Source organism: Lepidochelys kempii, chromosome 17 (genome assembly GCF_965140265.1).
Source record: "Lepidochelys kempii isolate rLepKem1 chromosome 17, rLepKem1.hap2, whole genome shotgun sequence".
Lineage (NCBI taxonomy): Eukaryota > Metazoa > Chordata > Testudines > Cheloniidae > Lepidochelys > Lepidochelys kempii.
In genome coordinates, this window is record NC_133272.1 from 2,328,327 (window position 1) to 2,342,307 (window position 13,981).

The 13,981-nt window shown below is 44.2% G+C and overlaps 1 protein-coding gene across 8 annotated transcripts in view; it reads left to right on the forward strand.

Moving 5' to 3' along the window:
* The window catches only part of TAOK1 (TAO kinase 1), a 144,766-nt gene that overhangs the window by 117,098 nt on the left and 13,687 nt on the right, over positions 1 to 13,981 (forward strand). For all 8 annotated transcript variants that reach the window (XM_073315978.1, XM_073315979.1, XM_073315974.1 and 5 more), the window contains 6 exons: positions 313 to 549; positions 1,779 to 1,907; positions 3,764 to 3,967; positions 4,950 to 5,189; positions 10,433 to 10,645; positions 12,151 to 12,333. In XM_073315978.1, coding sequence (XP_073172079.1) covers positions 313 to 549; positions 1,779 to 1,907; positions 3,764 to 3,967; positions 4,950 to 5,189; positions 10,433 to 10,645; positions 12,151 to 12,333 — 1,206 coding nt within the window. The remainder of the gene's footprint in view (positions 1 to 312; positions 550 to 1,778; positions 1,908 to 3,763; positions 3,968 to 4,949; positions 5,190 to 10,432; positions 10,646 to 12,150; positions 12,334 to 13,981) is intronic.

Genomic DNA, 13,981 nt, shown 5'->3' on the forward strand with positions numbered 1-13,981 from the left:
AAAACAGTGTTTCGTTAAAATACAAAATAAAGATGGCAATGCGCTCTCACTCTCTCACTCATTTTTAGGCATTGTTAACAACTAAAAGAAGCCCAGTAGGGACCTATTTGATTTTTTTGTGTGTTACAGTAAAAAGAGAAGGCTCTCTCTCTTAGTCAAATCAGTTTTTAGCTGTCTGCCCCTGAAACGAGTGCTCTTCTTTCCAACAAAGTTACACATCATTATTGAATCCTTTTATTGTGTAAATCGAAGAATGCTGAAAAACAAATTAAGATGCATTAACTTTTTATCCTGCTGTGGTTGTCTTACTAGGTGACAAGGCAAATGCAGGAACATGAACAAGACTCTGAGCTCCGAGAACAGATGTCTGGCTATAAACGCATGAGACGGCAGCACCAGAAACAGCTGATGGCACTGGAGAACAAACTGAAGGCAGAGATGGATGAGCATCGCCTCAGGTTGGACAAAGATCTTGAAACGCAGCGCAATAACTTTGCTGCAGAAATGGAAAAGCTAATTAAAAAACACCAAGCAGCCATGGAGAAGGAGGTAGGGGATTAAGATTTAGAGACTGGTCTATGTTTGTTAATTACATTGAATTGTCCACTTCTCCTCACTGAAGAAGAGATGACATTGTAGTCTCTTACGTGTCTGTTTTCAGGAGCCAAGCAAATTGATAATTAGAAAAAGGCTAATACATCACCTCCTTACACTAAGGGGTTTATGTAACTAGAGGAAAGGTATGTCCTGCATCACAGTGCATTGTACTAAATGTTAGCATACTGAGCCCAGAAAGAATTACAGTAAGGATTTTCCTTTCTGTTGTCCTGTATCCTTTGTCGTCTTGATTTTGTGTATGTTTTAAAAGTGAATTAAGTGCATTCTTCAGAAATGACCAGAAATCTTAGTAGTAGAATAGCACTCTTGCCTTGTATGACTCCTGTTGGGAGTTCTAATTCAGATAAAATGATCCTACACAGAAAAGTGTCAGTTGTGCTTAGAATGTTCATACTTTTATTTGTGTATGAATATACTGTTTTGTTAACAAATCATGATGGACTAGTGCCACCAGCGAAGATGGTTGGTGACAATTCTTTAGGTGTTCTTATTGTTGGTCACTGGGTGGAACTATTCCAGTCTATATCGATCTTTATACCATGCTTATCATCCTAGTGTCTGAGGGTATGTCTACACTGCAAAAATAACAAAAGCCAGGGCAGCAAATCTCAGAGCCTAAGTCTACGGACTCAGGCTTGCGCTATGGCACTAAAAATAGCAGCGTAGACATTCCTCCTCGGGATCTGAGACCCACTCCCTTTGCCGGCTTGCAGAGCCCAAGCTCCAGCCAAAGCAAGAATGTCTGCGTACTCCTTTTAATGTCCTAGCGCGAGACCGAGTCTGCAGACCTGGGCTCTGAGACTCACTGCTGCAGCATTTTTTTTCTTTTTTTTAAACAGTGTCCTTCTACTCTGAGTGTCTCTCTATGGCTTTCCCTGTCATAGGGGAGTCGACTTCATTACTAGTTTAAAAGTAAGCTAGAGCTTAGGTCTAAGTAGTAAAGCACTGAGTAAAGACTGTCAATGGGTGCATTCATGGGGGGAAACTGAGAAATGAGAGAGAGCAGATTTTTGCACAGTCTTGATTCTCTTGGAAAGGCGTGGTGAGTATATGTTAAAGGTGCAAAGCAATAGCAATTCGCATGGGGTCTGAAATGGAAGTGGAGATCTGTTAAACTGTTTGAGTCACAGAAATTCATTGGGTTTTGTCTTCTGGTGTAGGCTAAAGTGATGGCCAATGAAGAAAAGAAATTTCAACAACATATTCAGGCCCAGCAAAAGAAAGAACTGAACAGCTTCCTGGAGTCCCAGAAGAGAGAATACAAGCTCCGTAAAGAACAGCTCAAAGAGGTAACCCCTCTGTTATGAGAACAATAAAGTACTAATTGTACTAATACAATTGTATTTGTATGATAAATTGTACTAATACACAACTCCTAGAATCAAGAGATGCCAATATGTTGCAAAGTAATTTTTAATATGATCATGGCAAATTCTGTATTGTGATTCCAGTCAGACGCTTACTGAAGACATCACTTGTAATGTTTGTCATTGATCTTAAAACAAAGTGTGTGTTTTTATGCTTATCCACATAGTTGTCTACTGAAATGCAGGTTTGTCCATTCTTTAATACTGTTTCCCGGTTTAGCGCCCGCCAAGGTGCTTACAAACTTAAGAATGCTAGGGAGTGAGAGAGTAGTTTAGGAAAGAGAGTTCTCGCTGTTAAGAGGTAAAGCAGCATACTATGGAATATATCTTATAGCGGCATCTCTTGTAAATAGAAGACCATTCACTATTGTAATTAGTGAAATTTTTCATCACTGGGTTATCGATACCTCTATTGGATAAGCAGGAATGTAGAGCAGTGAAGGTGAACTCTTGAAGTTTTGCTAAAGAATAACTTCTATAAGATGGTAAAAGGAGTGGGAGAAGCTATTTAGGGTAGATAACCACTGTATTATTTTGAAAATCGTGATCTTCTTCAGCTCCATAGGGACCTATAGGTGCAGACTTCCTGGTTCCTTTTACAGACTGACATCAAACCACCATTGAGTTTTTGAAAGAGCCATTTAATTCTAAACTATTAACTCCTGTGATTCAACTTTGGAACGAGCAGTTAACAAATCCAGAAACAAATAACCCCCAACATAGCTATTCCCTGGGAGGGAGAAGCCTGGGAAGTAGTAGGTCTGAGAGACCTGTAAAGCTGTGATGGGTTGGAATCTTCCTCTGGTCATACAATAGATAGTATTTAAAGAACAATGCCCTATGATGTGTTGACTCTCCTTGATAAAATACAGTGGCATTCTGTGTGGTATTAACTCTTTTATATGTGGGGACTAGTCTAATAACAGTACTGGTCCATCTAGTATGTATTACTTCTCAAATTATAGGGAGAGCTTGTGTAAACAGACTAATTCCTGACTTTGTCAAAGTTGTTTTTGAATTGAAGGGTGTCTCAAATTTAGCATCCAAGTTTGAAAACATGGCCAATCATCTCTCCTATTTACTGCCTTATACTGTTTCTTTGTAAATTATGGGTCCTTGATAACTGAGTCCTGCCTTGGGACTTAAATGTATTATAAATATCTCTATGTAATGGCCCCAAAGCACTTAAGCATGTTCTTAAGTGCTTTGCAAGATCAGGGCCTATATAAACAATATTGGTAAATGACATCGGATGAATTTGTCCTGGTCCCATTGTCATCCCAGCTGTGATATGTCAGTGGCTAGGTCATATACTTGTATGTATGTATAAATCTTAAACCATTCCATTGGAAGTTGGAATGAGATGGAAAGGTTTTTTCCCTCTGGAGAGGCCAATAGAAGTGCCTCATAAATTGGAATTTACACGAATACAAGTAGCATTACATCATCAGTGATAGAATATATTATTCTCAAGCTTTTGTATCCTTTTACACTTGTCTAAAGGAAACTCAAAGGCAAACCAATGTTTTGAAGTTAACTTAAAATGAAAGACTCAAGAAAATGTACAGTTAAAGCAGCCAAAATTCAACTTGTCCCCTGGAATCGCCATAGATATGCAATATCATACACTTTGCTGAGAGTTCTGCAATATCTGGGCACAAGAGGACGAAGTAACACAGCCTAACCAAAGTGTAGTTGATTATGCAGATCAGCACAGTTGTTCACTGTCAAACAGCTTAATGTGATTATTCTGAAATTAATTATCCTGGTCTTGTCAGGAGCTGAATGAAAACCAGAGCACTCCAAAGAAGGAGAAGCAGGAGTGGCTCTCCAAACAGAAGGAGAACATTCAGCATTTCCAGGCAGAGGAGGAGGCCAACTTGCTGCGGCGCCAGAGACAGTATTTGGAGCTGGAGTGCCGTCGCTTTAAGAGAAGAATGCTTCTCGGGCGCCATAACCTGGAACAGGACTTAGTTCGGGAGGTGAGAGAGCAGGGGAGTAGTAAAAACCCATGAACCATGTTAGTCCCAGATACACCATATAGGACACCTACTGTGTAGCCAAAACCCTGTGCTTGGTACAGGATGTGGTGTTGCCTGATCTAGGGTGACTTTTGTAATAGACCAGTTTAAATGGGCGCATTGTGGTGAAAACCAACATGCCAGTTTAATGGATCATTCATTGTCAAAGTCTCACTGCTATACGTTATGTAGGGAAGTGTAAACAAAAGCAAATGGATAATAGTGGACAGCATTAAAGACCTCTTTAGAAAGCGTCTACTATGGTTAATGCTACGATTTTGTCATGGAGGTCGCAGAAATCATGGAATCCATGACTTCCAAAGACCTTCATGACTTCAGCCTGTGGCAGCTGGGAACTTTGAGCTGCAGTGAGTGGCGGGGATACCCCACAGCTCTCTGCTTCCGTGGGCCACAAGCTCCAAACCACTGTGAGTGGTGGGGCTCCAAGCCGAAGGCGGCGGGGGATCCTGGAGCTCTGAGCCCCCATGGGCGGTGGGGCCCCCAAACTCCAAGCCAGGGCCTGCCCAGCTACCGCAGGCGGTATAGGAACCCCGCAACTCCCCATTTTGTCAGGATGTTTTTAGTAAAAGTCATGGACAGGTCTCGGGCTTCCATAAATTTTTCTTTATTGCCTGTGACCTGTCCATGACTTTTACTAAAGATATCTGTGACAGAATCTTAGACTTAACTGTGGTAAATTGGAATTGTTTAGCAGCCATGACAGAAAGAAGCAATGTGAAGTGATTTATTTTTTGACCACCTTTCCTAATATTTTATACCTGATACCTACCACAAGTAAGTTGCAGAAAAACCCTGGTGTACCATCTAAATTGCTTTGGGTGTGCTTTGGTAGAACCATTGAAATGCACTGCGGTGAACGTGATCCCAATTAAGCTAGGTACACAAATAACTCATGGCAATTAATTCTCGCTCTGTGGCTCAGGAGTTAAATAAAAGGCAGACGCAGAAGGATCTGGAGCACGCCATGTTGCTGCGACAGCATGAGTCTATGCAAGAACTGGAGTTCCGCCATCTCAATACCATCCAGAAGATGCGTTGCGAGCTGATCAGGCTTCAGCACCAAACTGAGCTCACAAACCAGCTGGAATACAACAAGCGACGAGAGCGTGAGCTAAGGCGTAAGCATGTCATGGAAGTTCGACAGCAGCCTAAGAGTCTGAAGGTATTGCGTAATATTGGAGCGTGATCGAGATGGGGAGGGGGAGTAAACAGGCCATGTTTTGTGCTCCCAGGCACAGTGCAGTGCAGGGCTGGTCTACCCAACAGTTACAACTATGTCACAGTGTCAAGCACCAGCATGGTTCCAGTTTTTGGTGTATGGGAGTCCTTAAGGTCTTTAACCATGTTCTGTAACTGGGCTAAAGCCCTTTGCACCACACCGCCAGCCTCTCCTTCTTTAAGGTCTTTCATGAAGCTCAGTTATTCAAGGAGGTTTATAACTACATAAGGAAAAGGAGGACTTGTGGCACCTTCGAGACGAACCAATGTATTTGAGCATAAGCTTTCGTGAGCTACAGCTCACTTCATCAGATGCATTCAGTGGACGCTGAATCCATCCGATGAAGTGACCTGTAGCTCACGAAAGCTTATGCTCAAATAAATTGGTTCGTCTCTAAGGTGCCACAAGTCCTCCTTTTCTTTTTGCGAATACAGACTAACACGGCTGCTACTCTGAAACCTATAACCACATAGTACATGTCTTTATTCTATTAAAAAAGCAACTCTTCACAATGCCTGCATTACTTAACCAAGCAATCAGATGATCTTGCTATCTTAACTTTCATCCTTCCCCACCCACCACCCCATTGTTTCCCATAATCATCTATTGTTCTTCCCATAATTAACGATTGTAAAATTTTCAAGACGGGCACTCTGGGCCAGATCCTTAACAGGTGTGCATTGGCATAGTTTGATTGATTTCATTTGAGCAGCACCACTTTATAGCAGCTGAGGCTCTGGTCCTGTCTGCTTTTGTTCTATATGGGGCTATGCATATATGTTGAGCTACGTAAATAATGGGACGTGGCTAAGGTCCCCGTGACACCATATGTATTGGCAGTAACTGGATCCCATCACTGGGTTGTACTTGTGTTGCAGGCAGGCCCCTACTACACCATCCCTCACTTCTTTAAAAAGATGCTGCTCAGCAGCTGCAATTTGGCTTCCCTTTTAAAAGGTTAAATTCTATTAGAAGTTGGATTTTAAATATTTTTATCCTTGCAGGCCCCCACCACCCCCCCACCCCAGTCCCTACCCCCGCCCAAAATAATCCACCCTTCTATCATGAAGGAATCATTTTGAAAGCCTAATTTTGCTGCTGCACATGGAAATAAAATATGAACAAGCTCTCCAGCTAACAGGCTATGGATGTGCTCCCCTTAGTAGTGTCGGTGGACAAGCAAATGCAAATAAAAAATATTAACCAATGCAACATCAGAGGGGAAAAGAATTTAATGATAACCCGCCTCACGTTCTGTCCTGTGCTTACGCTGGTGTCTGAGCAGAACTGTCGTGCGTCTGTCGTGGAGGCTGTTAGTATTTACATTATAAGCCCATCTCTTCATCCATAGAAGTCCCGTTGTCTCATGGGAGGTGCTTAGCGAATGGGATATAAGTCCCTTCACATCGCTGCCTGGTCCTGTGCAGAGGGAGACTCCTTCACTCCACCCAGGATTTCAGCTGTGCCCAGAGCAGAATATGCCGTGTGCCTTACGGAGCATGGGGTTCCTTTGTTGCTCTAGGTCTCTGGGAGTCGTGATTTGCCCATCTGACTCAGTTCACACCAACTGTAGGTTGTTTTCTTGACAGAAATTGTCTGGAAAATAACCATCTTGGAAACAGTACTTCTGCAGTGAAAAGGAATGATTTATCAATCTCCTGATATTCAATAGCTAAATCCTGACTGCTGACCACAGGGGACCATCTGATCAGTGTGTTCCGAATCTCCAAGGGTATAGCCCAGAAATAGCTGATGACTTCACAAAGAAGCAGTCCTGCATTATGAGCTGAATAAAACTGAAGCAGCTGCATTAGGTTGATCCTTCTGAAGCTAACCGTGAATTGTGGCTCCCCAAGGGGATATGGTACAGCACAAGCAGACAATGTGTCCATATTCATTCCCTCCCTGAAATTGGCCCCTGGTTGGCAGTTACAGCAGAGAAGTCAAGGGACCTGACTGGGTCATGGAGACTGAACCCCCTTACAGGTCATCCCCACAGGGCAGGCTCAAGCGTACTGGCAGGGAGTGTGGGAAGCTTACACTGCTGCATGTGCTGTACCTGCTTTGTGATTAATGAAGGACTTCAGAGTCCAGAGAGTCAGTCCAGCACCTTTTGCCAGCACTGAATCTGTGTACACAGAACACTAATAGCGAAGACCATTGGAATAACGATACTGCTTGAAGTCCAATACTTGCTTTATTGGAACTGTTCACTAGAATTAACTCTTTCCCTCACTTCTGAACAGTGCATGCACATGGTTTATTGGCTGCCGTTGTTACCTAGATTCTCTCTTCAGCGACGTTTTCCTTTATTAAAGGGCCCAAGTTACAGGGCTCTCCTTTGCTGCTTACTGACTCCTTTTATACTGAGAGTAAGGTTTTCACAATCAGATGTCTGTTTGTAGTCATTGGCTGCTCCTGAAGGAATGGTAACTAGAAGTAATCCTTTAATGAAAAGTTCTCTGTTATAATTATTCTGAGTGTCTTACTTGTTACCCTCTTTCTGGTAACTCACAATGCAAGACCAACATGATCCAGTCATAAACCTGACTGGAAAACTTACCCTTGCCTCTGTTTCCTGTTGTTAAAGCCTGTGCATTGGAAAGTTATAAATAAAGTCTGGTGTACAAGAGAAACTTCACAGAAAGTGAGGAGAAATGCATTGCGACTCCCTGGCTGTGACCAAGTCTTCGATAGAAATGCATGGCCTACAAGCACTTCCCTGCAGGGCAGGGGTAGGGAGAGCAGCCAGAAGGGCTTTCATGCAGGGAAATGGCTTTTGGTTAATTTAGAAAGAGTAAAAGTCCCGTCTTCCCCTCTGTGATACGTGTGTCAGCGAAATAGAGAGTGCATACAGGCATTCTGCACCAGGGAATCAGGGTGTTCTTTGGAAACCAGGCCAGTGTTTCTCACATGCGGCCACCAGAGGCTTTTCTTGTGATTAGGGCCTCCGAGGCAGTAACTTCAGGGCGGGGGGTGGTTTGCAAGCAGTGGCCCCTTCCCCAGGGCCACCAGCGGAGGTTGGGTCCTGCCCTCTCCGGAGCCACAAATGCCAGAGGAGCAGGCAGCCAGTGAGTTCCCCACTTTCCTGGGGGCGGTGAGAGTCAGGCTTCAGCCCTGGGTGGTGGGCAGCAGGCTACAGTCTTAGGGTTTGGGGCTGTGGCTCTGGACCCCAGCAGAGGTGCTGCCCCATGGCTCACTGCCCCTCCCACTTCCTCCCCCACCCCCGGCATCACCCCTGGTTCCTGCTGCTGCCTCATCCCTCCATCATCCCTGACCCCTGCTGTCTCCCTGCTCACTTCCCCATCCAGGGCTTAATTTGTGCCCTGACTTGCCAGGGCTGAGTAAGAATGCTGTGAAAAGTGATATTAACAAACATACAAATATTACTTTTCACAGCAGCAGACTCACTAGCTAGCAAGTCTTAAAAAAAAGAGGGGGGGCACCTTATTTGTGTTACTATTCTGTGTAGATCCAGTAAAGAATAGAAACAATTGAACATGATTTTTATTATTGAGTCTACAAAAAACCTCTACCTGAATAAATTATGGACATGGATCTGTGCATATATATTTGTTTTTCCTGAAGTTAATTAAGTGTTTTAGGAAAAATTGTCAGAGCATCCACCAGCAAGAATTGGTGGCTGCACTCTGAGGCCACCAAAAATTTTGTTGTGAGAACCCTTTAGGCAGTGAGGTATTAAGGAAATATAGAACAGGGCCCGAGCTATTTTATGCTCCCACAGGGCCCTTCTAGATAGCCACAAACGCTGTGCTTTACCTGCCTCTAAGGCAGCTGAACCAACTTCAGCACTGCTTAGTAGAGTGGCTGACAGTCGGGAGGTGCTAGTTAAAGCAGCTGTCTTCCCTGTCCAGGTGCCAGGGCTTCTCCATGGAACGGGGCGGAAATCCATTCCCACCCCTGCTACTGTACTGCTACAGCACCTTTAAACATCAGGCCCATGGAGGGACTGACCGTGCAGCCCAGAGTCAGTGCTCTGTGTTGCCACTGCTGAAACCTCTGATTTTGTTCCCAGCCTTTCTGTTCTTCTCCAGTCTGGCAGGGGCTGGGAGCGTTTCTAGGTTTCATCTTCCTTCCTTGGAGTGAATGCCACGTGTAGCTTAGCTGTGACATCTCAGAGGCTGTTCCTTGTTTGGCTAAAGCGAATCCCATCCAGTGCTCAGGTGGAAGGGTGGTAACCATAGTAATAATTGTAGAGCATGTCCCAGCTCAGGATCTCAAAGCACTGTACAGGTCCCTTGTGAGGATGGTAAGGATGAACCAGATGCGAACACTGAAACACAGAGAGAATTAATTTACCAAAAGTTACACAGCAAGTCAGAAGCAAATCCAGGTACTTAACCCTATCTAGTGACTCCTAATCTTTTGTTTTCAGTGCTAACTGACACTTCTTGACAACGCATAGAGCTTTGGGTGCAAAAGGAGAGCACAGGAATGACCTCGGGTCTCCAGCAGGTGCCTCGAAGGGGGTGGGGGAGGGACTTGTATATTTAAGTGTTTGTTAGATTAGGCAGGATACTACTACATATGACGACTCCCTCTTCCAGATATAAAATATGGGTCCCCTGCTAACCAAGTAATGTTACCAAACCAGTACTGGTCAAAATTTTCCTTGATAAAATAATGCTTTACTGCAAACCCTTATGAAAGTAAGGTCCTAGCATCAGAGGTTAAAATACAAATTTCCGTCATTGAATCCTAAATAAAAAATGATCTCTCTGTACACAAAATATTCCTAGTTTGCGTTTTTCACAGCAATAAATCCAGGCACAGCCATGTGTAAGTAAGGCTTTAACGGCTAATAACTATTACTCCTATCACACAAGAAGTCTTCTGAATCCAAGGACTGAATCCAGTCCAGTGGCAAATGGGTCCCTTTGTGTAGTGACAGCTGAATGTAGTCTGGAGCTTTGGTAGAAAAGTGTCATCTGTATTCTAATTGTTTTGCACACCAACAAAATGTAACTAGCAAAGTGGCAAAGCAGCTGCAGCAGCATGATCTCTGTCTCTTGTGTGCTCATCACTTTACTCTTCACACTTTTTATATTCATATACATTTGTGGGATTTGTGAACTCCTTCCTACCCTTGAATATGGAATGAAATATCACTGAATATATTGCTTCCATCTTTGACATATGCTGGGTTTTTTCCTCCTTCTCTCTAGTCTAAAGAACTACAAATAAAGAAGCAGTTTCAGGACACATGCAAGATCCAAACCAGACAGTACAAAGCACTGAGAAACCATCTGCTGGAGACCACACCAAAGAGTGAACACAAAGCTGTCCTGAAACGGCTCAAGGAAGAGCAGACCCGGAAACTGGCCATCCTAGCTGAGCAGTATGATCACAGCATCAATGAAATGCTCTCAACACAAGCTGTGAGTGCCTCTGAGACCTAGTATACATATGCTTAGCCCAACATATCAGTTTGCATTTTGACCTGTGGTCACCCTGACAGCAGGGTTGTTTTCTTCCTTTGCCACACATGCAGCACCCAGATTCAGATCCCAGACTTAGTCCTTCATATCCTGCAGAAGCAGCCTTCAAATCCCGAGGAAATACTCACTACCCACTTCAGTCAGTCCTGAGTTACCATGACAGAGGTGCATAGTAAGTGTTTCCTTTTAATCTGAGGGCTGCATTTGCACCAAGCCTGCATCTTTGAATTCAGCTGCTTCTTATGGAGCACCAATATGCTACTTCAACCTGGCCTTTTAGTCGGTTAAATGCTTCTAGATATAAACCTGAAATGATATTGACACTCACGTTGAAAGCTTAGTAAATGCCATTTTAACTAATGACTATTCACTATATGCATAATACTTCGGGTCCCTGCTGTAACTGCATTAGAATTTTCTTTTCATATCCTTAGTGCAGTGGCTCCTAACCTTCCTTGTTTTGAGACCCCTTTGACACGGATCAGCAGATGGTGCACTCCTAGCTGATCATAACTGCTTGCTCTAGGTCCTAGCATAGTGGCCCCTGTATCTCCTTTTCCTGTTCATCCTCCTCTTGAATTTGTTTTTCTCTTTATTTGCCTTTGCTCACCCTCTCCTCTCATTCCAACCCTATCAGAAGCTTATGCTGCTTGCTTTTGGGAAGGATATGTTGATGGCTTCATAGGCAGGGCCCGATGTGTCTACCTGCTGGGGCTGAGTCTGTGGGAGCAGAGAATAGAAGTTTGGACGAGTAAGTTGCTACCTGAGCCTGCAGCCCTGGACATTGCTTCCTGTGTTGGGGAGTACTGGGGAGCAGGGAGGAAAGCAAGAGGCTGCCCACTGCTTTAAGAGCAGATTTGCAAGGGAACTGTTGTGAATCTGGGCTCATGCAGCTTTTCCTGCCCTCTCTGCTTTGCACTCAAGAATGGCACTCCCACGCTGGGTAACGCGGCCTTAGTGTAGGCATGGTGAGAGTTAAAGCTCATGGTTGTGTAACTGGCTTGAGGCTGTTAAGCTGTGCTGCTAGTTACTGTTCTGCATTGGCAGGGAGGTGTGCTAGGAGCCGTTTCCCATCTTGAACTAGGATTCTGTGCAAACGTCCAGTAAATCTGGCATTCCATTTAGCCACTTGTATGCAACACAGGAGAACTTTTCTTTTTCTAAGCTTCCCACAAGCGAGAGCTGTAGATGTTAGTGCCATTTAGCCAGCCTTCAGCTCTCCCTGTAGGGGGCCAGAGCTGTTCAGAGACCACTCTGTAGTGCAGCTTGCGGCAGCATTGCCATCTTACTGCCCCCAGTGTTTGTCACTGTGTGTTCCCTGTTCACTGAAAGTGGATACAATAGAAGGCAATTGTATTGCTAAGAAAACAAACGTTTTCCCCCGTACAGTGTGTCACGAGTGGCTGTCCCCCCGTGAAACATCTCTATTGTCTTCCTCCTCACAGCTGCGTTTGGATGAGGCGCAGGAAGCGGAGTGCCAGGTTTTGAAGATGCAGCTGCAGCAAGAATTGGAGCTGCTGAATGCATATCAGAGTAAAATCAAAATGCAGGCTGAGGCCCAGCATGATCGGGAGTTGCGTGAACTGGAACAGAGGGTGTCCCTTCGCAGGGCCCTCCTGGAGCAGAAGGTAAGGGCGGCTGAGGGGCCTTGGGAGCAGCAGTCAGCATTGGCCATGTTCCAAGAGTTTGACTATGAAAAGCTAATGTTAACGGGACAATGCTACAGTACTGGTTTTGACCCTTCCCTGGGTTCTCTCACCTGAGAGGCAAAATGGCATCATACTAGTCACTGGAGGAGTTCCTCTTGTCCCATCACTGATAGCGATAGGGAGAATGGGGTCTTGGTCTGCTCAGGGTGACAGTGCTGTGGCACATAGTAGGGCTGAGGTGCAGTGTGCCTGGACCTTGGGTAGTGAAAGGGGAGCCGTTTGTATCGAACTCCATGACCTCCTCCTCCTCCTGGCTGGACTGCAGGGCTCCATCAAGTTCTAACTGATGGAGGGAAGGCTGCTATGATGGTGAGTCTTCAGGTAGAAGGGGAAAAGCAGTGTTCTCTCCATTGTCCCTGGCAGTGGATTCTCTCTCCACTTTCAGGAGAGGGAAGATGTAACACAGCAAAGGAGAGTTTCTATAATTTTCTCTGGTATCAGGAATAGTGAACTTCAAGTAGAAAGGGTGGAGTGCACCAGCACAGATTTGTGATGGGGGCTACCCTGAACAGAAATGTTTGTTGTATGCAGCTTCACTCCATTAAAAGTCTATGAAGACTCAGCTGTGATACCTCTGTAAAATGACTTTGATTAAAGTTAGACAGCCATTGAGAAGAAACATGATAGTCAAATCATAGTTAAAAAGTCCAGAGGTCTGACCCTAATCCCATTACAAACTGGAGCAGCCAGACACAAAAACAGAGAATCCACTGAGCTCCAGAGCTTGGTATAGAATTGCTTACCCATACCAAGCATGCCTCCCTGTGCTACACCAAATCTGGGTTGTGAAACTGTGTATCATGGCCGCATACTAAGCATGTCACAGCAAAGAAAAATATCCTCCTGACCTTCGTCCTGTAGAATTTCCCCTGTTGACTTACCCCTATGGGTTGTCAGACATTGTAACTTTGATGCTGACTGACAGTTAATACATTTGTGGCATAGAAGTAAGATATACTTGCTTGCTTCTCTCAGAGTAACCAATGTATGTTCAGCCAGCAAAGACCACTCATCTGAATTATGCTACTCATCTACTGGGCAGTGGGAAAACTAGTCTAAGAAAGCTGTGTCTTCTGCTTACCCATGGCCCTTTTGCAGGTTACTGAATCTTCACAAGTGGCTACGTCTGTGAAAACTAAGTTACTATGTAGGACTTTCTGGTGTAATATTTGCCTCTAAACTGCAGTGTTACATTTATTTTATTCCCATTAAAATGTCAGTTTGAAAAACTAACAGTTTACAACACAGCAGTACTCTTGGAACCTGCTTTCAAATAAATATTTGTATTGTAACTATTGCTACCTGGTGGCGCAGTCTGAGATGTATCTTTTGGAAGCATGTGTGTAATAGTCTGTTGCTAGTCACTCGGTTTTGTGGGTGCAATTCGGATGTGTTCTGATGTTGCATTGCGCATAACCAAGAGAAAGTCTGGCATCAAGTTACATTAGAGGCTGAAATTAGGCCAGTGATTTAAAGGAGGACAGGTTAGCCAAAAACGAATTCAATGCAAATTATTCGTTATGGGCCTGATCCAAAGCCTACTTGAGTGGAAGATCCCTGTGAATTG